We start from the raw sequence: 25,082 nt of genomic DNA, 5'->3' as shown, positions 1-25,082 counted from the left end.
CTGGGTCTTATCAGAGTGCTACAGCTGCTGGTTGCCACTGCTAGTAGGTAAGCCCAAGGGGCCCCACTAGGAGGCACTCGGCTGAGGGCTTGATCAAGCCTGAAGCTAGCTCTGGGCAATAGCAGTGCTGGGGCCTACATAGTGAGACAAGGAAATAGGCCATAAAGAGATTTCTGCCTGTGGGCATCTTTTAGGGGCTAATGTGCTACCCCTAAGTTTTTATTTATTTATTTATTACATTTATACCCCACCTTTCTTTTCATCATAGAAACCCAAGGTGGCTTACATGTGGTTCCCAGGCGGTCTCCCATCCAGGCACTGACCAGACCTGACCCTGCTTAGCAGCAGGGTGCTGGCCTCATGTGCCTTCAGACCGTAGCCTGGGACCTTTTACTTTAGCAATGAGCATTATTATTAATAATAGTAATAATATTTCATTTATAAATCATTTCCCATGAGGCAATCCAAAGTGATTTACAGTATAAGGGAAAAAAAGCAGTGACTTTTGTTAAAAACAACAACCCACATATATGGGGTTTAGAACAGCATACACAAGTCAATTCAAATCCAAAACAGGTGCCAACTGGGATAAAGAGTTCAGTTTAGAAGGCTTGTTGAAAGAGGAACATCTCTAGAAGGTGCCAAAATGACAGTTGAGAAGGTACCTGTCTGATATCTAATGGAAGTTCCAAAGGGTAGATGCAGCTGCGCTAAAGGCCTGATTCCAGCATCATGTGAAGCGGACCTCCTGACAGGATGGTATCTGCAGGACGCCCCTTCTTCCTGCAGAACACTGTGATCAGTTGGGTATGTAGGAGAGGAGGAGGAGGATTTAAATTTATTACCCACTCCTCACCCAAAGGTCCCAGGATGGATCACAACAGTTTTAAAATACATAATTAAAAACTGTTAAAAACCATCTAAAATCACATCACAGTTTTTAGGGTGGGTCCTAAAAATATACATTTCAGGTGTCAAAGACCAGGGTAAAGAGATGGGTCTTCAGCATTTGCCGAAAACTGTACAGTGAAGTTACCAGACACACCTCTGTGGGGAGGGAGTTCCACAACTTAGGGGCTGCCACAGAGAATGCCCTCTCCAAGACCACCCACTCCCGAGCTTCTCTGGGTGGCAGAAGTACCAAAAGGACCCTCTCTGCTGATCTCAACACCCGAGAGGGTCTAGGGAAAGAGGCAGTCTTTCCAGATATTTAAACCCTAACGGGAGCACCTTGAATAAGGCTTGGAAACAAACTGGCAGCCAATGCAGCTGTTTTAAAATATGAGTTATATGAGTTCTAAAGGGAATCCAGCCGGTATTCTGGCTGCATCATTCTGCACCAGTTGAAGCTTCTGAGTCATCTTCAAAGGCAGCCCCATGTAGAGTGCATTGCAGTAGCCCAGTCTGGACGTTACCAGAGCATGGAGTACTGTGGCTAAGTCGTCTCTGTCCAAAAGGGGCTGAAGCGTTCATAATACACGAAAGGATGTTGGGGTGGAGTTGGGGGGACGCTATCAAGACAAAAGTTAAATATGTCATCCTTGGGCTTGAAGACCCCTCTCCCTCCTGACTTGCTGTTGCTAGGAATTGGAGAGTGTCAAGCAGATCCCATGCCGGTTGCTAAAAGTGGGTCAGGACTCAGCAGGTAGCTCAATGGGGTCATTCTGAGACCAGCACATGGTGAAATTTCTGCCCCATCTACTCCAATTATGCTGTTTCCTTGGGTGAGGGGGAAGTCTTCCCTTCACCTGCTGTTCCAGGGCCCTCCTGTTAACTTGCACAGACAGAAACACACACACTCTGATCTGTTTTCTGCTATGCTCATTGACTGAACTTCCTCATTTTGGGGAACTTGCTAAAGTGGGTCAGAATGCGGCAGGATATTCGTAGGCTCTAATCAGTATTTCAGAATGTGCTCTGCTATTGGGCTGTGGTGATTTTCTTTACTTTAGGGGTCCGGAAGCCACTCTGTGATTCCGTGGAACTAAGTTCTCCTGAACAATTGAATAATGAGTTGGAAATTAACATTCTGTTCCTTTCTCCTCCCCCTCCCCTGCCCTCTTCCCCAGGCGTTCTGAAGTTTATTTCCCATTCCCAATTTCTTTTTGGGTGCTTTTCTTTTTTTTTAAAGAGTTAAGCAAGGTTCCATGCTTTGCTTCAGATCCCTCCAAAATTCTACAACTGAGAAACTTGCAGATGTTGCCATTGGAGCAAGGCATTGCAGTGCGATGTGATATAGTAGATTGTCAAACTGGCTGAGTGGGGTTTGGGTTCAAGTCCCTGCTCAGATACAGCAGATTTATTGGATGTCCTTGGGCACATCACTGCATTTCAGCCTAACTTAATACAGTCTACAAAGTGATTGCCAGGGTAAAATAGGATGACACCCACCATTTCCACACTTAACACTTTGGAGACAGAGCAGGTTGCAAAAGCAATGTATTTAAGCTATTCTTCTCCAACCCGTAGCCCTCCAGATGATGTGGGAATCCACCTCCCCAGTGCTGGCTAGGGCTGATGGGAGTTCTGTTACAAAAGATTTGTAGGGCAGCAGTTGTGGAAAGCTGACTCAAGCTGAAAAATGTGGGACTTGACATGATTGGGAAGAAGGAAAAAAGTGGTGTGGGGGGGTTGAGAGAGGGCATAGGGAAGACAAGAGAAGCATGAAGGATTGTCTCCAGCCACTAGAAGGCTACTTGTGTGTATTCTGGTTCCTGAGCATTCTGAAGAAATTGGTTGCCTTCACAACCATGAAGACAAGAAACTTCTTTATCCTTTTTTTGAAAACCAAAACAGAAGAGCAAGCACCTTTGATCTATCTCTTACCTTGTGTCAAAGTAGCTTTTTCCCCCTTTTAACATTGCACTATGACCTAAAGGGCATGCAGTCCTGCCCTCTTTTCCTTGTGATCCCACGGATGAAGTTTGTTGTTGTTCTCCAATGGGGCACTTGGCAAGGAGGTAGAGGGGGAGATTGCTTCTAAGAATAAAGAAGCGAAGGAGCAAGAGGATGCATTCTCCTAAGATACAGGAGGAATCCATGGCAGCTTCCGCAGAGAGGTTTTTGAGAATTAAAGGTGACTCTACAGTCCTCCCTAACCACCTCTTCCAGAGAGAACAAACTGTAGAGATGAGGCAGGTTAGCACAGGTAATAAAATATGGATTAAGAGTTTGGATAATGAGTGTAGAACAAGATTACAGATATACTCTAATGGGCATCACTTCATTTCATTTGTTCTCTTTCTCTCTCTCCTGTCGTGCTCTCCCCCCCCCCCCAGAGCTGGGACCTGGTGCAGCAGACACAGAACTACCTGAAGCTTCTGATCTCCATTATTAATGGTGACGGTGAGGTTCTCTTCTTGCCATAGAGAAGGGGGAAATTGGAGGGGACTTAATCTTTTTGTCATAGCTTCCTTAGCTACTTTTTTACAAACTACAGTGGGTGATACTTTGGCTAAAATTGGGGGGGGACTGAGGGTTGGGCTTGTGGACTTTAATGAGGGCCTCCCCCCCAATAATTCAAGTACTGGGGTGTGTGTGTGTAGAAGTTGACTGTAGAGCTCTGTTCCCTATGCATTTTAACTCTCTGAAGGGCTCTGTTCTGCTCTTCTTTGGCCAGCATGTTTCCTTAGACCTCCGGGAAACTCTCCTGGAACTCTTGCGCTCAAGACTTTTACCCTCCAAGATAGGCACAAACATATCCTTACATCTAGAGGCCTCCATTTTGCCTTGCCTTGCCAAGTGAACTCTAGATGTCTGTTGCAAGCTCTGCTTCTAGCTGAGTTGCCTCTGATCTGTTGTCACTGATTCACTCATCAGGTTCAAATATACTGGTTTGAGAAAAACCAACAAAACTGACCAGTACGAAAATAAAAACCGGACCCAAAATAAAACTCTGACTAATCTATATAAATGATGCTCTTTTGCACATTTTTCTGCTGTTGCCAATTCTGAATGGTGGACCTGGTGCCCTCTAGATGTTCTGGACTGCAGGTCCCATCAGCATGGCCGTGGGTTCAAATCCCCAAAGGGCATTCTTCCTCTTCTCCCTCGTCCCATCCCCCATTTTCTGAAACTTGTCCAGATATTGCCCCCATAATACTTTTCAAAGTGGCATTAAAAAGCAGAAAAGTAATTTTAAAAGAAGGTCACCTGTGTTATCCAATATGCCCATGGCCAATTTCTGTACTTGCTACGGTCCGATTGTGGGATACATGTGGTTGTGCCAGCTAGGTTCCTCTCTGATCCTGATTATCCGAATGTAGAGAGGGGGAGCCTGTCACTCTCCAGATGCTGCTCAACTATAACTCCCATCATCCCTGACTGTTGGCCATGCTGGCTGGGGCTCATGGGGGCTGGAGTCCAATAACACCTGGCGGGCTGCCGGTTTCCCATCCCTGTTCTAATGACAGGTCTCCCCTGGGACCTCTTTCTCATAGGGAGTATGGAAATGTGCGTAGAAGATGGGTGGATGCCATTTTCTTTTTTTCTGCTCCCCTCTGCCTCCCAAATATCCAAATGCTGCAAGTAGGGCTCAGATTATGAAGAACCTCATGGCGGGAAAGAGCTCAACAATTGTGCCCATATTTAGCATGTGTTATAACACATCCTACAGTAAATGACCTGCAGTGCTGGCTTTCCCCAGCGCATCAGATGCAATCCGTTGCGGGGCCCTGCTTGTGATTAATTTGCCCTGAGCCAGGGTGGACCCAAGGCAAGGTCTATAGTGGGAAGAAGGTGATGCAAATAAGAACATAAGAAGAGTCTCCTGGGTGAAGCCATTGGCCCATCTAGCCTTGCATCCTGTTCTCAAAGTAGCCAACCAAATGCCTGTGGGAAGCCTGCAAGCAGGACTCTCCCCACTTGTGATTCCCAGCAAATGGCATTCAGGGCCATACTGCCTCCAACAGTGGAGGTAGATGATGCTCTTCTTGAAAGGCAGAATGGGCATTAACTATTTAGGTCACTGCAGCATACAAGTAACCTTCTATATACTTGAGGATTTTCTATATTTCCTCTGATCTTTTCTCCCACCCCCACCCTGCCTGGCCACCTTGGTGTAGTCCCTTGTGTCTGCTTTGCGTAGACTGTCCCTGGAGAATGCTGTGCCTTATGCAGCTGGCCTGGCATATGCCGTTGCATCCCCTGGGGGTTAATGGAGGTCTCTGTACTGTGGGGGGCTTTTCATCCTGAATGCCATACAAGTAACACAGCTTTTCCCCTCCGCTTTGGCTTTCCCTTCCTGCCGGCTCAGCGCAGATGACAGTGGGCTCCTGGTACACTGTATATCCGGCTGGGACAGGACGCCTCTCTTCATCTCCCTCCTGCGCCTCTCCCTGTGGGCTGTGAGTACCAATGGTCACGTTGCCATAGGCAATTACAAGGCATGCCACTGGAGCGGAAGAGGGAGGGGGGTGGATACAGGAGTGGAGAGGAGCGATCACTTTTCCCCCTAAATAGATTGGCAAGAAGAACACCTCTGTGGTTCTTATGGTGGTGGGTTTTTTTTGCAGTGCAGGAATCTGTTAGCAGAAACCGCAAGTTCTATATGTAAAATTACTGAGATGCTTTTTTGTATTGCTGGCACAATTAGAAGAGGCGGCAGCTTGCAGAACCAAAGACATCTTGCCCTACCGTTTGATTAGGGAAGAAGATGGGGACTGATGAAACATTAGAACAGACTTTGGGGACAGAGTGCGGGGGATGCACAGGAGATATGGGACAACTTGAGTTGCACTGAACTTAAATGTTGTGCCTCTTTTCTGCCAGAGCCTCCATACAAGGCCAGTTCTGGAGGGACAGAGAGGTTAGCATATGTGATAGCTTCTAGAGTGGCAAAGGAGCCACTGCTAGAGGCAGTAAGAATTCTTGGTTTTTGTAATCTGTCTCTTTCAGATTAGGAGGGCCCTTTTGGTACCACCCCAATCCTCAAACTTTAATATTCTGTCCTCTCCCATTCTGATTTCTAGGCTGTGTGTAGCAGAAATTGGCCACATTTTCTCCCCTCCCCGGGACCTTAGAGGCCAGAAGCACTATTTTTTTTTAATGAAAGTTGAATTCCTTGATGGTTTCTGGTCCACATCCCTCAGTGTTCCTTACTGTGTCCTTTTCTGCAGAAGGAACAAATGATGTTCATTGAAACAAAAGTGCACTGAGTCTATTGCATTTGTATAGCTCCCATTAGCTGGTAAAACTGGGATGTTGGGGAATGCAGGAAGAAGCGCTGGGATGAGAGACCATGGGGAGGACTGAGGCGGGGCAAAAAGTCTCTGTTGGTGTTAAACATGTCCCATGCTGTTTGTAACACATTACAGTTTTCCTCCTATGATGCTGAAGTCTAGAAGCTTGCTTTTTTTGAAAGCTTTAAATCTGGGGCTCTTGTTGTCTATAAATTGCATACTGCATGTTATGGCAGAAAACATCACTTTGGAGAGAAGAGAATGCAGAGCTTCATCAACATCTTTTGTATGGACAAGCAACCATATCTCAGTTAAAAGAGCACAGCGCTGTGGCTTTTTACTACCTCGTTGGGGTCTCACCGATGCAATAGCAGGGAAAGTGCAAGGCAGGATGTCGTTGTAATTTGTGATGCATGATCAGTCTTCTTTCCTTTCTTAGGATGGACTGATCCACGCATCCTTGGAACCTGCAGAGATTCTTTACCTGACCGTGGCCTATGACTGGTTCCTCTTTGGGTAAGCATTCTGCATGCTGTCTCTGCCTTAGCTAGAAGGGGGAAGGGAGCAGTAGGATCAGTTTCAGGTGTGATTAATGGAGCCTTTCTCACTCGATTTAAACTTGGGCGCTGTCCTCCAAAACATGCCTTGCTCAACACCAGCCATCTGTTCTGCAGATGAGCCTATGAAGACCCTCGTACATAGCTGTGCGCACGCACACAACCTGCTGCTGCTGCAAGTTACAGTCTGTGGATGAGCGGCTTACCAAAGAAGGATCTCTCCAATCATCATCCTGAAACCACACAGAAAGAATTGTCATTTAAGCTGCCATTGAAAGCTGTCCTTTCCAGATTCAGTTGTGATTATGCAAGTGGGTCCTGGGGAGCAGTCACCCCCTCCACAAACCCAGCCTTAATGAGTTGGAATCTGTTTGTCAGGGAACATTCAGTCTAATGCAGTTCACAGCTGATGGAGGTGGAAGGCTCTAATCTAAGGTCGTTTCTCTCCCCTGAGGTTTTATGCACCCCCACACCCTCCAGTTGTCCTGTACTCCTCAGGGTGGGCGTGACTGCTTGGCCCACAGATTGAGAATTTAGGGGTTAATCTCTGTCGGTCTGAATTCCAGTCATCCTAGATAGTCTGAAGAGACATTGTGGGGGAATACTTCCAACGCCTGTGTGGGGAAAGGCTTAGCCTTTCACACTCTGGTTCCTTGCTTGCTCTTGCGTTTGAGTGTTAGTTTTCTCTTTCTCTTGCAGGCACATGTTAGTGGATCGGCTCAGCAAAGGAGAGGAGGTGAGTGTCTCTGCTGGGGGCAGAGTCCAAGTGTAGATGCTGCACTACGATTTTGGCAGGGCTGGGGTGGGGATAGTCAGAGGTGTAGATATTTGCCCCCAAGAGATTAGCAGAATAAATTTAGAAATCCACATCCTGTGTCAAGGAGACCAAACAGCGGAAGAGCTCTGTTGGGTCAGACCAAAGGCCTGTTTAGTTCAACATCTCTGAGAGCCAGTGTGGTGAAGTGGTTAGAAACTCAGACTGGGACCTGGGTTCAAATCCCTGCTTGGCCATGAAGCTCACTGGGTGACCTAGGGCCAGTTGTCTCTCAGCCTACCCTGTCTCACATTTATTTATTTATTTATTTATTTATTGCACTTGTATACCGCCCCATAGCCGAAGCTCTCTGGGCGGTTTACAGCAATCAAAAACATTAAAAACAAATATACAATTTAAAGCACATATTTTAAAAACAATTTAAAACACAATTTTAAAATTTAAAACAATATAAAAACAATTTAAAACACATGCTAAATGCCTGGGAGAAGAGGAAAGTCTTGACCTGTCGCCGAAAAGATAACAGTGTTGGCGCCAGGCGCACCTCGTCAGAAGCATCATTCCATAATTTGGGGGCCAGCACTGAAAAGGCCCTCTCCCTTGTTGCCACCCTCCGAGCTTCCGTTGGAGTAGGCACCCGGAGGAGGGCCTTTGATCTTGAGCATAGTGTATGGGTGTGTTCGTATCGGGAGAGGCGTTCCATCAGGTATTGTGGTCCCAAGCCGTGTAAGGCTTTATAGGTCAAAACCAGCACCTTGAATCGAGCTCGGAAACATACAGGCAGGCAATGCAAGCGGGCCAGAATCGGTTTTATATGTTTGGACCGTCCGGTCCCTGTTACCAATCTGGCCGGTGCATTTTGCACAAGCTGCAGTTTCCGAACCGTCTTCAAAGGCAGCCCCATGTAGAGTGCATTGCCGTAATCTAATTTGGAGGTTACCAGAGCATGGACAACTGAAACCAGGTTATCCCTGTCCAGATAGGAACGTAGTTGGGCCACCAACCAAAGTTGGTAGAAGGTACTCCGTGCCACCAAGGCTACCTGAGCCTCAAGTGACAGAGACGGTTCTAGAGAACCCCCAAGCTACGAACCTGCTCCTTCAGGGGGAGTGCAACCCCATCCAGGACAGGTTGGGCATCCACCATCCGGTCAGAAGAACCATCCACTAGCAGCAACTCAGTCTTGTCTGGACTGAGCCTCAGTTTATTAGCCCTCATCCAGTCCATTGTCGCAGCCAGGCACCGGTTCAGCACATTGACAGCCTCACCTGAAGAAGATGAAAAGGAGAAATAGAGCTGCGTGTCATCAGCATACTGATGGCAACGCACTCCAAAGATCCGGATGACCGTACCCAACGGTTTCATGTAGATGTTGAACAGCATGGGGGACAGAACTGACCCCTTCGGAACCCCATAGTGGAGAGTCCAGGGTGCCGAGCAATGCTCCCCAAGCACCTCCTTCTGGAGGCGACCTGCCAAGTAGGAGTGGAACCACCGCAATGCAGTACCTCCCACTCCCAACTCAGCCTGTCTCCCCAGAAGGATACCATGGTCGATGGTATCGAAAGCCGCTGAGAGATCAAGGAGAATCAACAAAGTCCCACTCCACTTGTCTCTCTCCTGACAAAGGTCATCATACAGGGTGACCAAGGCTGTTTCTGTGCCAAAACCAGGCCTGAAACCCGACTGAAATGGATCCAGATAATCGGTCTCATGATTGTTGTGAGAGAAAATTAGGAGGGGTAGAACCGTGTTTGTACACCACCTTGAGCTCCTTGGAGGACACGTGGGATATAAATGTAATAACAAATAAATAAATAAAATCTATCTTCCCATGGTGGCCAGAGCCGATCCCTCCCAGGGAGTCTACAAGCAGGGCTTGAAGGCGGTAGCCATGAAAGGTTACAACACTTGGGGTTTTTTTAGTTTAGAAAGAAGGTGCGTGTGTGTGTAGGGAACATGATAGAGGTGCATACAGATACGATGCATGGTGTAGACCAGATGTGGGAACCTTTGGTCCTCCTGGTGCTGCTGAACTACAAATTGCTGGCCATTGGCCATGCTTGCTGGGGCTGATGCTAGTGGTAGTACAGCAACATCTGGAGGACTAAAAATTCCCCACAATGGTGTAGAGAAAATGGCTAGAGGATTTGCTTCTGCTCACATAATAACTAGAACACATAATTGTCCAGTGAAGCTGATTGTTGTGTGATCTAGTACAGGCATAAGGAAGTACTACTTTGCACGGTGCCATGGAATTTGCCACCACAAGATCTAGTGATGTCTCCTAACATGGACAGCTGCAAAAGGGTATTAGACAAACTAATGGAGGGTAAGGCTATTAGTGGCTGCTAGTTTTTGAGAGTACCAGTTGCTAGAGGTCATAGGTGGGGGAATGCTGCCGGCATTCATGCTGTGAGAACGTAAGAACAACCTGCTGGATCAGGCCAACAGCCCATCTAGTCCAGCATCCTGTTCATACATGTGGCCAACCAGGTTCCTATGGGAAGCCCACAAGCAGGACCTGAGCACAAGAGCACTCTTCTCTCCTGCAGTTTCCAGCAACTGGTATTCAGAAGCATGCTGCCTGCTACCATAGGGTCAGAGCATAGCCATCTTGGCTACAGTGCTGCTGCTGAGCTTCCCACAGGCATCTGGGTGGCAGGATGCTGGACTAGATGGGCCTCTGGTCTGATCCTGCAGGGCTCTTATCTTAGCCCTCTGTCTCTGTGTAGTTTCCTCCTAGAAAATGATATTTAGGGGCATACTGCCTCTGAATGTGGAGCTTTGCTTTTAACTATTGTGGCTAATAGCCAGCCACCTCCGCAAACCTTCTTGTGATTAGAATACAACATATGTATTCTACCTTGCGGAACGCCTCTTCCGATATGAACCGGCCCGTGCACTACGTTCTGCTACGAAGGCCCTCCTCCAGGTTCCAACTCACAGGGAGGCCCGGAGGGTGATGACAAGATCTAGGGCCTTCTCAGTGGTGGCCCCCGAACTATGGAACAGTCTCCCTGAGGAAGTACGCCTGGCGCCGACTCTGCTCTCCTTCCGGCGCCAGGTCAAAACCTTCCTATTCTCTGAAGCATTTTAAGTTACATTGATCTAATTTTAATAATGTTTATTGTATTGTTGATTGTATTTTAATATTATTTTGTTATTCATTGTATTTTTATACTATTTTATGTTCACCGCCCAGAGAGCTATCGCTAGTCGGGCGGTATATAAATTTAATAAATAATAAATAATAATAAATAATAATATGCACACTTCACTTAACTTCTGGTTTCAGGTTTTTCACTTTTGCAAGGGTTCAGGAAAGCCCATCGCTGTAGAGAATGCATGGAAAGGAGCAGTAGTGGTGGGGAGAGGAGACCTCGTAGTGGAACAAGAATATTAGCCTTAGGAAAGTCAGGAAGTTGTTCAGGCCACTATACAAGCTGCAGCGGCTGGAAGCAAATTCTATCAAAGGCTTCAGCATTCTTGGTTACCCTGCTAGATTCCAAGTAGTCCAGCATTCTGCTTCCCATAGTGGCCAGCCAGATGCCTTTTTTGGGGGGGGGGCATCCAAGTGTTTGAAGGCAACAGCCCTCTTGTGCTGTTGCTTCCCAGCAGTTGGTATTCAGAGGTATACTGCCACTGGGTCTGGAGGTTCTATCATGGCTTAAGCTAACTTGTTAGCACATGCACTGATAAGCCTTGATGGGCAGGAGGCAATCAGGAATTACAGGTCTGACTCTGTGCTATAACTTGGGCCCTCCTTGCTTCTGTCTTGTGGATGGTGAGGGCAGAGAGGAACAAATACATGGTGCGACCTTACTTGGAATGCTGTGTACAGTTCTGATCACCTCACCTCAAAGGATATTATGAAAAAAATGGAAATGGACTGCCTTCAAGTCCATCCCGACTTGTGGCTACCCTATGAATAAGGGTGTTCATGGTAAGCGGTATTCAAAAGGGGTTTACCATTGCCTCCCTCTGAGGCTAGTCCTCCCCAGCTGGCTAGGGCCTGCTCAGCTTGCCACAGCTGCACCAGCCAGCACCTTCCTTCTCCGCAGCTGCCAGCTGGGGGGCAACTGGACTCCTTGGGACTATGCAGCTTGCCCACGGCTGCACAGGTAGCAGGGCACGTAACCTCTGAGCCACTCATGTGGGGATAATCTTTAGCTGGCCCTTAACACCCAGGAGACAAGCGGGGATTTGAATTCACAGACTCTGGACTCCCAGCCAGGCTCTCCTCCCCGTAGAGATGGAAAAGGTTCAGAAAAGGGCAACCAAAATCGAGAGGATGGAGTAATTCCGCTGTGAGGAAATGTTGCAGCGTTTGGGGCTTTTTAGTTTAGAGGTCAGGGTGGTTCATGACAGCTGCTCTTGGAGGTTGCTAATTCATAGGGTCGCCATAAGTCGTAATCGACTTGAAGGCACATAACAACAACAAAAAGTTTAGAGGAAAGCCGAGTTAGAAGAGACTTGATAAAGGTGTATAAAATTATACATGGCATGGAGAAGGTGGACAGAGAGAGGTATTTCTCCCTCTCTCATAACACTAGAACTTGGGGACATCCAAGGAAGCTGAGTGTTGGAAGATTCAGGATAAACAAAAGAAAATACTTCACATGGTGCATAATTGAACTGTGGAATTCGCACCCCCAAGAGACAGTGATGGCTACCCACTTGGATGACTTTAAAAGAGGATTAGACAAATTAATGGAGGATAAGGCTATGTTCTATCTCCACTGTTGGAGGGTAGTATTCCTTTGAATACCAGTTGCTAGGAATTGCAGGTAGAGAGCGCGCTATTGTGCTCAGGTCCTGCTTGCAGACTTCCCAAAGACATCTCTGGCTGATCACTGCGAGGACTGGATGGTGGACTAGATGGGCCTTTGGCCTGATCCAGCAGCTCTTAATTTTCTCAAGGGCTGGCACTTACGGCATGTCTGTTCCTTATATGAATTGCTTCTTCTGTTCTCGCAACGTTCTTTTAGGGAAATCCCACCCCAAATTCTACAAGAACACTGTATGGGGTTCTGTGTTAAACATGCCAATTCAGTCAGTTTATGTTTTAAATCTACCCAACTTGGAAAATTTGTGAGAGAATTCTTCCATGTTTATGTCCAGAATTGTTGTGTTTACAAAATTCAGCTCCATTGGTCACTGAATGTGAACACGACGCCTAATAGCCCATTGATGACCACCTCTCCAAAGAAAACCCCTGCTGCATGATTTGTTCTCTTAAACTCTAGAATCTCAAAGGAATTTGTGGCCATGCAGGCTTCCTGACTGTCCAGTCAAGGGCTTTATTGTGCATGTTGATGGGTAGATGCAGCACTTTGCCGTAACTGTGTAAAATCTTTATTAATTCCTGCAGGCTGTGTGTGGGGCCGGGGGCAGGAGTGGTATTGGTTGTCTTGCCCTCTCATTTGCAGTGCTCAGGCCTGGCTAGCAGGAGGCTGAGACCCCAAAGACCATAGAAGTGTTGGCTAATGAGAGGGCCTTGTTGGGCTTCGGGGTGTATGTGTCAATGACCCTGTTGTCCAGATCTGCATCCTGGCAGCTATCACTTACCAATGGCAGCTATCACTTACCAATTCTGTTCCCTGCTCTCTCATTGTTTTCTCCTCACTTTTTTTTTTTTTTGGCTTCAGATTTTCTTTTTCTGCTTCGATTTTCTGAAGCACATCACCTCTGAGGAGTTTTCTGCCGCTAAGCAACTGAGGTAAGAGCCTGCACTAGGAACTGCCGCCACCACAGGCAGGCTAGCTCAGAATCTTGTTAGCGCACGCTCTTTCTACTGGGAGATGGAGGCCCTGGTGTCTTGGCCCAATTTGCCTTAATTTATTCTGCACTTGGAAAGCCGCAAAAATGGGCCACATCAATTTCCCCCAAGCTGGTTTGGGCTTTAAAGTCCTACATAAGGAGAGATGTGGCTGTGACTTTGGTCAGCGCATGGGGTGGGTCAATGGCTGGGATGAAAGGACCTCTCAAATCATGGTGGCTGTCATGGAAATAATGCCACAGCTGTGCAGAAGCACAACATGGGACTGCTCTTGAAGATGGTCCAGAAGCTGCATCTGGTGCAGAATTCAGCGGCCAGATTATTCCCAGGTGCCACAAAATGGGATCATGTCACCAATCCTTAAGGCGCGGTGCTGGCTGCCTATTGGTTACTGAACTCAGTTTAAGGTGTTGCCTATAAAGCCCTATACAACTTGGCATCCAAGTTTTTGAATGAGCGCCTCTCTCATTACCTGCCCACCAATTCCTTAAGATCTGAAGGAGAGATCTTGCATGTAGTTCCAATAACAGCTGTAGTTTGCTATGTAACGGCACAGAGCGGGGCCTTCTCTGTTATGGCACCTGTGGGGTGGAATTTTCTCCCATTGGAGATAACAGCTGTCCCCTACATTATCTGTTTTTAGATGTCAAGTTAAGTCATGTTTCTTCCTTCAGGCCTACAGAGAAAACTGATTTTTAAGGACTGGTTTCGTCTGCTGGGGAGTTGCTGTTTAATGATTGTTTAATAGTTTTTATGTGATATTGCTCTATTGTATGTTAATGAATTTTTCATGTACTGCCCTGGAACGTTTTGGGTTGAAGAGCAGGTTATAAATAGAATAAACAGTAAGAAGAATTGCTATCCTGGATCAGATTATTTCATCCACCATTCTGTCTCCCAACTGGTCAGCAAGAGACTTCTGGGCAGCTCCCAATTAGGGCAATCTTCTCTTATTTGCCTTACTTGATTTAAAAATTTGTTTATATGCCTCCTTCTGGAGCATAGCCCACCCAAGACAGCTCACAATATCATGAAGACAAAGTGTATGCAACAATCTTAAAAATAATCAAATCTAACAAAGGCAGCAACATTGCAGTAGGCCAGCTAAAGTTGATAGCAAAGATTAAAACTACTGACAGAGCTAGAGCATGGTTTTCTAGAAATAGCCTTGTCTGAAAAAGGTGAGTTTTTATGATGTTCTAAAATGTGCATCTTAGAGGCCATGTGATGATGGGATTCCAGAGTCTGGGGGCTACTATCAACTGAGTTTACTTCACTGGTGGGTAGATAAGCAGTGCTCCTGAGACAGATCTCAATGCCTGGGCAGGTTCAGGCAGTTGTTCAAATAACCTGGTCCTAAATTGTTTAGGGCTTTAAAGGTTAAAACTAGAACTTTAATTGGGCCCAGAAAACAGAACAATAACTAGCGAAACTGGTACAGAACTGCTGCCAGGTGCTCTGATTGCTTGGCTCCCACCAGCAACAAAGCGACAGAATTCCTTCTGGTAACTTTCTGTCCCTGAACATGGAGGTCCCACTGTCCTGGCTAGTAACCATTAACCTAACACTATCTGAATTCCTTTACTACAAGAGACGGGTGGGTGACTAATTTGGGGAGGAAGAGCCTAATCATTTTCCCCATTCAGACGATTTTCCAAACTGTGGCATGGAGCAGCCTTCCTCAGCCTTGGGAGTTGCAGACCAACAGTATCTTGGAGCCCAAGGCTGGGAAAAGCTGGTCTGAGGACTGGAAATGAGCCATGTGCTCATTCATGTGCGCTCCTCTTTTGCATGTGGCTTAATGAATTCCTTCCCAACTTGGTCAAACCCTTATTGGTTGTCAGTAAGCTAGTTTCATCAAACTGGGAAGTAATGCATTAAGCCATGTGCATAAGGGAAGGAGGGAGTTCATGTGTAAGTATAGAGCTCATTTCTGATCCTCTGCAGCCTGGTTCCAAAGTTCATCTGAATACAGCCATTGTAAGATGTGGCACTGCTTTGTGTAGGTAGCTGCTCAGTGTGCCCTTGTCACTCGTAGCTTCATAAGTACATGGGAAGCTGCCTTGTACTGAGCCACACCATTGATCCACCTAGCTCAGTATTGTCTCCGCTGCCTGGCAGCAACCCTCTAGGATTTCAGACAGAGAGGGTCTCTCTAGAGATTCCAGAGAATTGAACCTGGGAAGCATATTGTATTTGGCCAAAGGCTTTGGTGGGACTGCAGGCCAGTGGTAGAGTAAGAAAAGACTGCAGCTTGTGGTCGAAGCACACAGTAACAGGAGGCGGGAGTCAGTGAAGGTGGAGGGGACATAAGGCACACTGGAAGGCAGTGAACCAAACTGGGGCACAATTCTGACTAGGTCTTGGTTGTCACCTAATTGGGACAAGTTTATCTCTGAACCTTTGTCCAACTGGTCCTGGCCTGAGTGAAGGTCATCACCTGATCACTGGAAGCTGAATGAGATCTTAACTTCCTTCAAATCCTTCCTTTAAAACCTCCCCTTTCGGCCCCTCTTGCAGAAAATTATATAGCGCCATCAGTGTGCAAGAAGAGAGGCCCCTGCCCCAAGAAGCTTACAATCTAAGGTCCAGCATGGGGGAAACAGAGGTAGGAGTAAACAGAGAAGTAATATGTGCCTGTTCCAGCTGCATGTTTTTAGACTTAAGTTATAGAAGGGCATGGGAACTAGGGGCCGAAACTTCATGGGAAAAGGTCTTTTCTCTCCATGCTGTTCATAATCTTAAATCTCTTTCTCCTCCCCTTGTTGTTGTTTTTTAAACTGAATGCTTCCCAAAGATTGCTTTCTTCTGTGGCAAGGCTACGTCCCCTCCTTGTCAATAGCTGTAGCCAATCAGGCATGAAGGAATACCAAGCTAGTTCTCCAGTGGTGGTGCAGTGGCATCTGATGGCTGTCATGTTTTCTCTCCCCCCCCTTTCTGTTTCCTGCCCTAGAAGGAAGAGTCTGCCGCCTGGATTTACTTTGGAAGAGATCTATATGCTAAGTGAGTGCCTCTCGCTGCATTCCAACCAGTCCTCCTAGCCTCAGCTGGGTCTGTTTTCTGCTGGCAACTGAGGCAGGAGCATTTCACTAGTCAGGGGGATTTAGCAAAGCCACTGAGCCAGTAGCATGTACAGATTCACAGGAGGATGGCCAGGTCACCTGGAAGGTACTGAATTCAGGTGCTTGAAAAGATCAGTGTATCTAGCCCACACAACTGTAATGGAAATGTGCTCCAGTGGGTAACTGAAAATAAGGTTAACAGTTAGGACCTGCAACAAAATGTTGCATTATAGAGCAATTCCTGTTCAGGTTCCCAGGTAGCCAGCCTCTCCAGCTTCCAGGATATCCTCCCCCTCCCTGCAGTTTTCCTCCCTCCCCCAAAACAGTCAGCCAGCATTCCATGCCCACTGAGCATGCTCAGTCACTGTGCAGTTTGGAATATCTCCCATGCCTTTTCCCCCTAAAGATTTGTGTACTTCTGCAGTCTTCAGGGTTCCCCCAAGTCTAGTGATAATCTCCCTCTTGTGTATGGATGGTGCTGTTTTGACTATAGAAACGATGGCATTCACGCCTGAACCTCAAAAATAGGGGGAAATTATATAGGGTTGTATCCATCAAAGTCATCCCATAGGCATAAGGATTGTGTTTGTGCAATGGAACTTCCTTTCCCTGTGCACCCCCTACTCTCTCCCCAAATCTGTTCTGGAGGGTTGGGGGAACTCACAGAATAGATTTGGGGGGGCATGCATGGAGAGGAATTTCCATTGCACAAATGGAAGTCCTTGTGCTAATGGGACGATTGTGTTGGAAAGAACCCTATATGTCATGCAAGGGTCTCCAGGATAAAGCCCTGAAATGCCCTGAGGGACAGGCAATTCTAAGATACCCAGGCAACTATACTTGGAGCGAGCATATATGTGCACATGTGCATGCTCTACCACAAAATGTGGTGATGGTCACAGAATTCTGGGAAAGACTCTTTTCCGCCTGAGGCTCTCTGGAGAGCTCTTGCCAACCAGCAAGACAGACAAATGTTCTGTCTCTGTGTAACGCAGATTCATATGAACAAGAGAAAGTTTGCCTCAGCTAAATCAGCGGGCCCACAGTCCGTGGATTGTACTAGCACGTCTGAATGGATAGGGATCCGCACAGTCCTCGTGGGGATTTGTGGGTGTGATGCACACCTGGTACCCATCTTTTTTCAGTAGTTGCTGTATTAATAAGAACCTAGTGTAATCGCTCCACTGACAACACTTTGGAAGCAAGCCTGCAGAGAAGCAGGCAGATGTTACACCCAAATGTGTTTGCCATTGGTACTTCCCAAAAGAACTGAAGGTTTTCCATACTCTATACTGAAATTGTTTGTTTGTTTGTTTGATAGGGTCATGGGTTTCAGCTATAAACAAGAAACTAGGTATATCAGAATTTATCCAATTCTGGTAAAATGTCACATTTCAGACTCATTGACTTGAATGGATTTGCTAATGGGCAACCATAAAACTCAGCTAAGTGTAGGTTTGAAGTGGATGTTGGTTCTCAGTTGCATTGCACCAACAAGCAGGTTTGGGTCTGCAAGCCACGTGGGTAGGGCATAGCCTAGGACAGGGGTTCCCAAACTGTGGTCTGTGGATCACCAGTGGTCCGTGAGCTTCATTCTGGTGGTCCACAGCATGTCTGCATTAAATATTCACATGATATATAATTGTATTTTATTGCTCCTTTTATTTCTGACATAGTATTTTATTGTATTACAATTTGAATTCTGTGGAATGCAAATTGTAATGAAATATAAGAAAGAAAAGAAGCAAGTAAAAAGCAAGTAAAAATCATACAGTATCTAGCAGAGCCCCCTCTAGGATGCACACCTTAATATGGTGAGGGGGTTTGAGAGTGTTGAAGAAGGTAAGCCGTCAGGAGTCTAGATCAAGAGGCTAGACTCCTAGCAGGGGCACCCAAGAAGCTGACACACCAGACTAAGATGCATCCAAACTCAGAGGAAGGCAGTGGTAAACCACCTCTGAATATATCTTACCACGAAAACCCTATGAACAGAGTAGAAATCAGAAGAAGGGTAGGACTGGGGAGGGCAGCTGTGAGAACTAGAAAAGGTCCTCAAATGCAAAGATGTATCACTGAACACTAAAGTCAGGATCATTCAGATCATGGTATTCCCGATCTCTATGGATGTGAAAGTTGGACAGTAAAAAAAGCGGATTAGAGAAAAATCTACTCCTTTGAAATATGGTGTTGGAGGAGAGCTTTGCAGATACTATGGACCACAAAAAAGACAAATAATTGGGTGTTAGAACAAATTAAACCAGAACTATCACTAGAAGCTAAAATGATGAAACTGAGGTTATCATACTTTGGACACATCATGAGAAGGCATGATTCATTAGAAAAGAGAATAATGCTGGGAAAAACAGCAGGGAGTAGAAAAAGAGGAAGGCCAAACGAGATGGATTGATTCCCTCAAGGAAGCCACAGACCTGAACTTACGAGATCTGAACAGGGTGGTTCATGACAGATGCTGTTGGAGGTCCTGATGCATAGGGTCGCCATAAGTCGCAGTCAACTTGGATGCACATAACAACAACAATCTAGCACAGCACATTGCACCTGCTACAATGGGCAGAAAATTGAGTGGTCTGGCAAGACCATTACTAATTTTTAAGTGGTCCATGAGGGGAAAAAGTTTGAACCATTGGTCTATATAAATGATGCAAAATAAGCAAAAGTATAAAATACACACACTCCCCTCAGTGTGAATATTTCTGCTGACAGTGTTTGCCCCCAGCCCCTGTTGTGACATGGGGCATCCAAGTCCCATTTCTAACCACTTGGAATCCCACACTTTTCTCCTTCAAAGTATAGTTAAGGAAGAACAAGGTGGGAATCAGCGGAGAAGCTTTCTGGTTCCTAAACCTTTGCGAGCCATCACGCAGTGGCTAATAGAATGGCTTCCTGCAAATGTTGCAACAGCCCTCGTTATAACATGATCTGACAAGTTCTGTAAGCGTAGCATTATTAGACTGTTGCAGCAAGATTCTTTATGGCACTCTGCCATATGACTTTCTGGAACTGCTAAAGGAAGTGAGGATTGCAAGTGGGCCACACTTAAAAAGATTTAAGCTACATCTGTAGTACTGTGTGAACCAGCCAATTCAAGATATGCTGGCAGCAATTTCCACCATTGCACCATATTTATTTCAGCTGCTGGGATTGTGGGGATAGCAACTGACTGGATCCATGATCCTATTATTTATCTATATACTGCTTAATAGCCAAAGTGGCTTCTAAGCGGTATATACAACTGAAAAGTCAATTACAGAATATAAACACACATAATTAAACTACACAATAAAACATTAAAATAAGTGTCCTCACTTAAAATGTGCAGTCTGGGAATTCGCATGTGGTGAGATCTCTGTGTAAGTTTGTTTATGAGGGCATTTGGATTGCTAGATTATGGAAGAAAGGGAAAGAGCTGGCTGGTCTGACATTGGTCTTTTTATGTTCCAGAACAGAGGGATCGGGGCGGCAGCACCACCAGCCTGAGCAGTGACTTCTCTCTTGTGATGGAGAGTTCACCTGGGGCTGCAGGGAGTTTCACCTATGAAGCAGTGGAGCTGATGCCTGCAGGGTCCCAAACACAAGCTGCTTGGTAAGAGAGAGAGAGAGAGTGTGTTCAACCATGGGGCCGGTGTATGTGGGATGGGTGCATGACTTGGGATGGAGGTGCCCCAAAACAAAAGTGTCTGTGTCAGTAGCCTAGACAATGTCTAAAACAGCAGTGGGTCACAGGCTACATCCCGGCCTCCCACCTTTCTCAGTTGGAAGCAGCTACCCTGGTTGGGCCGAGCTTCCAAGGTGCCTGGCACTTCATCTGAAAGCAAAACTAGGTTCCCTGTATTATTGCAGAGGCTCTGGGGTATCTCTTCATTTTGCATAGGGCTCCTGTCAAGTCAGAAATAACCCAGCAGGCACGCTACACACATGCGTGCATACAAAGTGTGATCCCTTCCATCTAGCTGGTTCCTCTTCTCAGTACTAAATTAGAAAGTTCTCACAGAAGCTTCTGAGACACCCTGTCACGTAGAACTGGAGAGGCTCTTCCATTTGAGAATCTGGGCCCTTCTAAGCTGAGGGGTGCGAGGTAGACAGCAGTGCCTCCACGGCTGTGGGAACCCAGGCCTTACCCTGCAGCATATTGACTGCAAAAAACCCAGCTCCTTGGGCTGAAAGTGGCCATCCTGCAATCTAGAATATCATTCTGTGACCTTGCAGTCCTTGGTACCTCCAGGGCTGGGGAAGGCTCCTGTCTGAAAGACTAGGGAGCTGCTGCCAATTAGACCTAACTAGATGGACCAATGGTCTGATTTGGGATAAGTCTGCTTCCTACATTCCTTATGTAGAAGAGAATCTCAAATCTGTTAAAAAAACAAAAACAAAATCATAATGAGCAACTTGATCTTAGGACGATCAATAGGATTCTTGACAGTGAAGGTAGATCCACCTGGGGGCTCATTTCCCCCTTCTTCTGGCCTAGCTCCTGAGTCTGTGCTGGAGAGGATCTAGCACTTCTTCTGGCTTTTGAAGTACACCTACATGATGGGGTGAGAGCCCAGGGCTGGGGACTTTGGAGCCTTGCCCAAGGGCTTGCTGTGCTCAATTTAATTTTTCTTTCTTCTCCCCAAGCACATGTGCTAATGGTATTTTACAGTGCAATTATTCTGAGCTAAATCTGTGCTGTGCTGAGAGTAAGCTGGAAATCCTCTGGGTAACAATAAACCCTCGGCTTGCTGTAGCCACGCCTGGCTTCTCGAAGTGGAGGGAAATGGAGAAATCTGTTCAGATTAGGGGCAGTCTGGAAATGGTGCCCCTTCCAACTCTGCACAGCACCCCAGTCAAAAACTGCATGCACACCCTAGCTGACCATGAGAACCACGCAGTGAGAGTTGCTGGCAGACGCTTCGTTAGGATCCGAAAGTTGTTTGGGGTCACCTTAGTTGTCTGCAGGGAGGGACTGGAATTCTGAGCTAAATTCTATAGCCAGAGGACTCCTTTGTGCACACACCATCGTTGTACTTCCCAGTTTCCAGCATGTGCAAGGATGGTTCAGCAAGGGGTGTTGTGTGCTCTTTGTGAGGGAGATGGGCAGCTTGGAGTATTTATCAGTACATTTATATCCCATCTTTCCTCCAAAGAGTTCAGTGTGGTATACTTGGTTTTCTTCTCTCTCCATTTTATCCTCACAACAACCCTGTGAGGTGGGTTAGGCTAAGAGACTGTGACTGTTCCAAGGCCGCTCAGGAAGCTTTATGACTGTGGGGATTTGAACCCCAGTCTCCTCTGTGGGGATTTGAACCCCAGTCTCCTAGGTCTTAGTCCAACATTCTAATCGCTAAACCAGTAGGAAGTCAGTACTCACAAAATGAAATGAAATAAAAAAATAAATAAAAGTAAAGAAACAAGTGTACAGTGGGAATCATACAGTTGAAAGGCACCTTGGATATCATCTAGTCCTGTAGTAGTCTTCAACCTTTTCTGACCCAGGACCCACCTTTAACGACAACATGCATTGGGAGGAACCACGTCTTCATTTTTTTTTACCATATATTTGTATGGTAGTAGTGCGGCTGTTGTGACCCGCCTTTGATCCAGCTGTGACCCAGTAGCGGGTACCAGCCCACCAGTTGGACCAGTGATCTAGTCCAACCTCCTGGAAAGGGGTTAGAGGTTGCCAGTGATGGGGAATTTTTGGGTTCTCGGACTGGGGGTCCTTGAAGAAATTGAAGACACGGGCATCATAAAGGTAGGCCTTTATTCGATATAAGTGTATGCAGGGTCAGTCCCCCCAGAGTGCCTGATGAGGACTGCAACGTGGCACTGTCTGCATGGAACTTTTATACAGTTCTGGGACAAAGGCATCAACACACCATTCAGGAAGCTACACATCAGTATTACATAGCTGTTACACTGAGTACATTAGTTTCTAGCCCAATCAGATAATATTAGGTAATTCCAATATCTAGTTACAAGAGCACATGGTTACAAGAGCACGTGTACAGGTAACCTTTCATGGTATGCACACCCCTTCTTTGAACCATTGTGCTGTCCATTTGACTAATGCTACTAATATTCTGCTGTCCCCGTAACTAATGTACTTGAGGGCACAGAGTACTGGACATGGCATTCCACCTTTGTCGTCGGTCTGATAAGCCTAACCAGTGTATCTATCACTAGTGAAGCATTTGCTATATGCCCCCTTTCCCTTTAACGATATACTTATTAATCAAAAGTTAATCAAACACAGGCCTGCTTTGCTCCATCTCAGGGGTTCAAGAGTTTAAGATGAACTCCACTTGCCCCTCTGAAGAAGAATACTGAATCTTAAGGCCTCACAGACCTGTAGGCCTGTTACTTTATTCTTTGTGATTTTCTTATAGTTCTTAAACATATACCTTCCAATATCTAATTTTATGTAGATAGATACAAATTCTCCATTATCAGAAGGGGTTGGGGTCTTAGGGTCAGTGAAAATGGCCATTGGAAGCCCTGCTTCTCACTCCAAAGTAATCAATTTCATGAAACGTGTTTGTGTGTTGAAGTTTTCCTCCTGAAACGTGAGGACTGGAGCCTTGCTCTTCTTAAAATGAAAGCGGAGGTTCTTATCTTAGTGGGAAAACCTAACTGTCAGATTTTGTGGTAGTGAGTAGTGGGCAATGAATGTGGGTCAGCCTGGTGTACCTGGCTTCCAAACGCTGAGGGGTGCTGCAGCTTACTGAGAGGGAAAGGAGCAGGGCAACAGATGCGGTGTGGGCGTGGCAGCAGAGCCAACCCAACACTCCTGCTGCCACACCCACCGTGCACCTTGCCCTTACCCCTCTTAGTAAACGCCAGTGATTCTTGGCATCTGGAAGCCAGCTGTGCAGCACTACTCACCTTCCCAACTCTACTGTCTGCTACTGGTGGTGGTCATAGCCCACAATTCATCTCGTAACTAACTCTACCATTTTCTCAGCCCTCTCTTTGGTGTGCATGCAGGTTACAAATCTGGCAAGAAATGCTAGCAAAGTGCCCTTTAGGTTGACATAAGGCCGCCTTCCCCACCCTGGTGCCCTCAGATGTTTCTGGACTCCAGCTCCTGTTGTGCCTGACCATTGCTGGCTGGGATCATGGGAGCTGGAGTCCCAGCAACGCCTGGAGACCACCACGCTGGGGAAGGCTGCCGTAAAGGGAATGACTGCCAAGCAGTTTAGCACAAGCCGTGATACGACCAGGGAGAAAGCAGAGCCTCCTCCATGCAAGGAAACCATTTTTAGCTGCCAGTTCTGTTTGCGCTCCGGGCCTCTCCCCCCCCCATCCGCCCCCCACTCAAGCTGGGACAGTTGCACAAGCTGCGGGAAGCCCTGTTCTGTTTTTTAAGAGCCTCTCTCTCTTTTTAATTGCCTCTCTTCTCTGCCTGCCCGCTTGAGTGCCTGTGGCTGTGTTTTTAGGCACTTCATTAAGTTGCAGCCTTGTGCCCGCACTCAATGCAGCAATCACAAGGCAAGGAGAGCATAAAGGCTCTTGAAAGGCTGCCTTGGCGCTTTCGAGAGTGAGTCGCTGAGGGTCTTCCAAGGAAATCCTGGGGTTTGAGGAGAGCCCTTATTAACGTGCACAGCCAGGGGTAATAAGGCAGACCTCTGATAATCGCTCAGCAGGAAGCTAGGAAAGCATGGATGGCTGAGAGCCGGGGGTGGGAGAAGCGAAGGGGCAGCTAATGTGCGGCTGCAGAGAGGCTGTGGCAGGTTCGGATCTCCCAGCTGTGAAGAATTGGTTTGCACAGAACTTCCCCCTTCGCATGAGTAGCTGTAGCCCTTCCTCAGCTACGTGTGTCTGCAACTGAGTGTGGTTTTTGTTTGTGTGAATCTGGCTGAACCCGAAGGCAGCCTGCAGATGTTTCTGCAATTGCAGCAGAGAAGGCACAGCTGTGGAATGGCTACACTTCAATGCAGAGTTTGGTTTCATGTAAATGGTGTCCTGCATCGTCATGGTACCTTGTCTGCATTACCTGTAGGAAAATCTATGTGAACAGGCCCCTTTGGGGAAGAATTCCTGGTGTCTTTCCTTGGCAGTGAGGAGATGGCTCCCAGGGTTGCATAAGATCTGGGAAAGTGGAGGAATGGATTGGGGTAAAAAGGGAGCAGAGTTGTGTGACCTGATTGGCCAGAGCTCTGCTCCTAAGCCCCCTCTACCCTTCTCTTCCAAGAAGAAATTCTGCAAATCTTTTTCTGTGTTGGATGCTCTTTAATCTGCTTCCAAAACGTAACCTGTCCTCAGAATTTATTTTTTTTGTTTTGTTTTGAAGGGCTTGAATAGTAGAAGGTGAGGGAAAGAAGAATATGGAGATTGGGAGCCGGGGAGTTTAAGTTGTGGGGTTGGGGCAGGGGACTTCATGCAGGCAGTGCAATAGAGAGATTGGCCATTGAAATGGAAGCTCAGCCAAGGTTGAGCTGCCTTAGTCTTTTCAAGACAGACTTCCAAACTTGCTTTCACAATAAAGAGCGCCAGGGAATCAAGAGAGTGAATCCCAATAGGAGCAGCAGCTGCCCCGTTGTCTTGGGAACCTGAATGAAGAACTGCAGAATATGCAGGTGTTGGGATGTTTGTGGCTTGGTCCCAAGAGAGGTAATGTAGCATCACAGCTCAGAGCAGGAGGAAAGGTCCCTGGTTCAAACCTTGCCCCAACCATGAACTTGCTGGTTGACTTTAGGCGTATCATTGTTATCTTGGGCTCAGCCT

At 46.7% G+C, this 25,082-nt stretch overlaps 1 protein-coding gene across 4 annotated transcripts in view; it reads left to right on the top strand.

Annotated features, from left to right (window-relative positions):
• The window catches only part of MTMR14 (myotubularin related protein 14), an 89,530-nt gene that overhangs the window by 31,435 nt on the left and 33,013 nt on the right, over positions 1–25,082 (top strand). For all 4 annotated transcript variants that reach the window (XM_061618904.1, XM_061618905.1, XM_061618902.1 and 1 more), the window contains exons 10-16: positions 3,279–3,345; positions 5,260–5,345; positions 6,619–6,695; positions 7,436–7,472; positions 13,163–13,233; positions 16,247–16,296; positions 19,818–19,959. In XM_061618904.1, coding sequence (XP_061474888.1) covers positions 3,279–3,345; positions 5,260–5,345; positions 6,619–6,695; positions 7,436–7,472; positions 13,163–13,233; positions 16,247–16,296; positions 19,818–19,959 — 530 coding nt within the window. The remainder of the gene's footprint in view (positions 1–3,278; positions 3,346–5,259; positions 5,346–6,618; positions 6,696–7,435; positions 7,473–13,162; positions 13,234–16,246; positions 16,297–19,817; positions 19,960–25,082) is intronic.

Source organism: Rhineura floridana, chromosome 3 (assembly GCF_030035675.1).
Source record: "Rhineura floridana isolate rRhiFlo1 chromosome 3, rRhiFlo1.hap2, whole genome shotgun sequence".
NCBI lineage: Eukaryota > Metazoa > Chordata > Lepidosauria > Squamata > Rhineuridae > Rhineura > Rhineura floridana.
The sequence above is the reverse complement of the archived record's forward strand: the minus strand, read 5'-3'. Positions and strand labels throughout refer to the sequence as shown.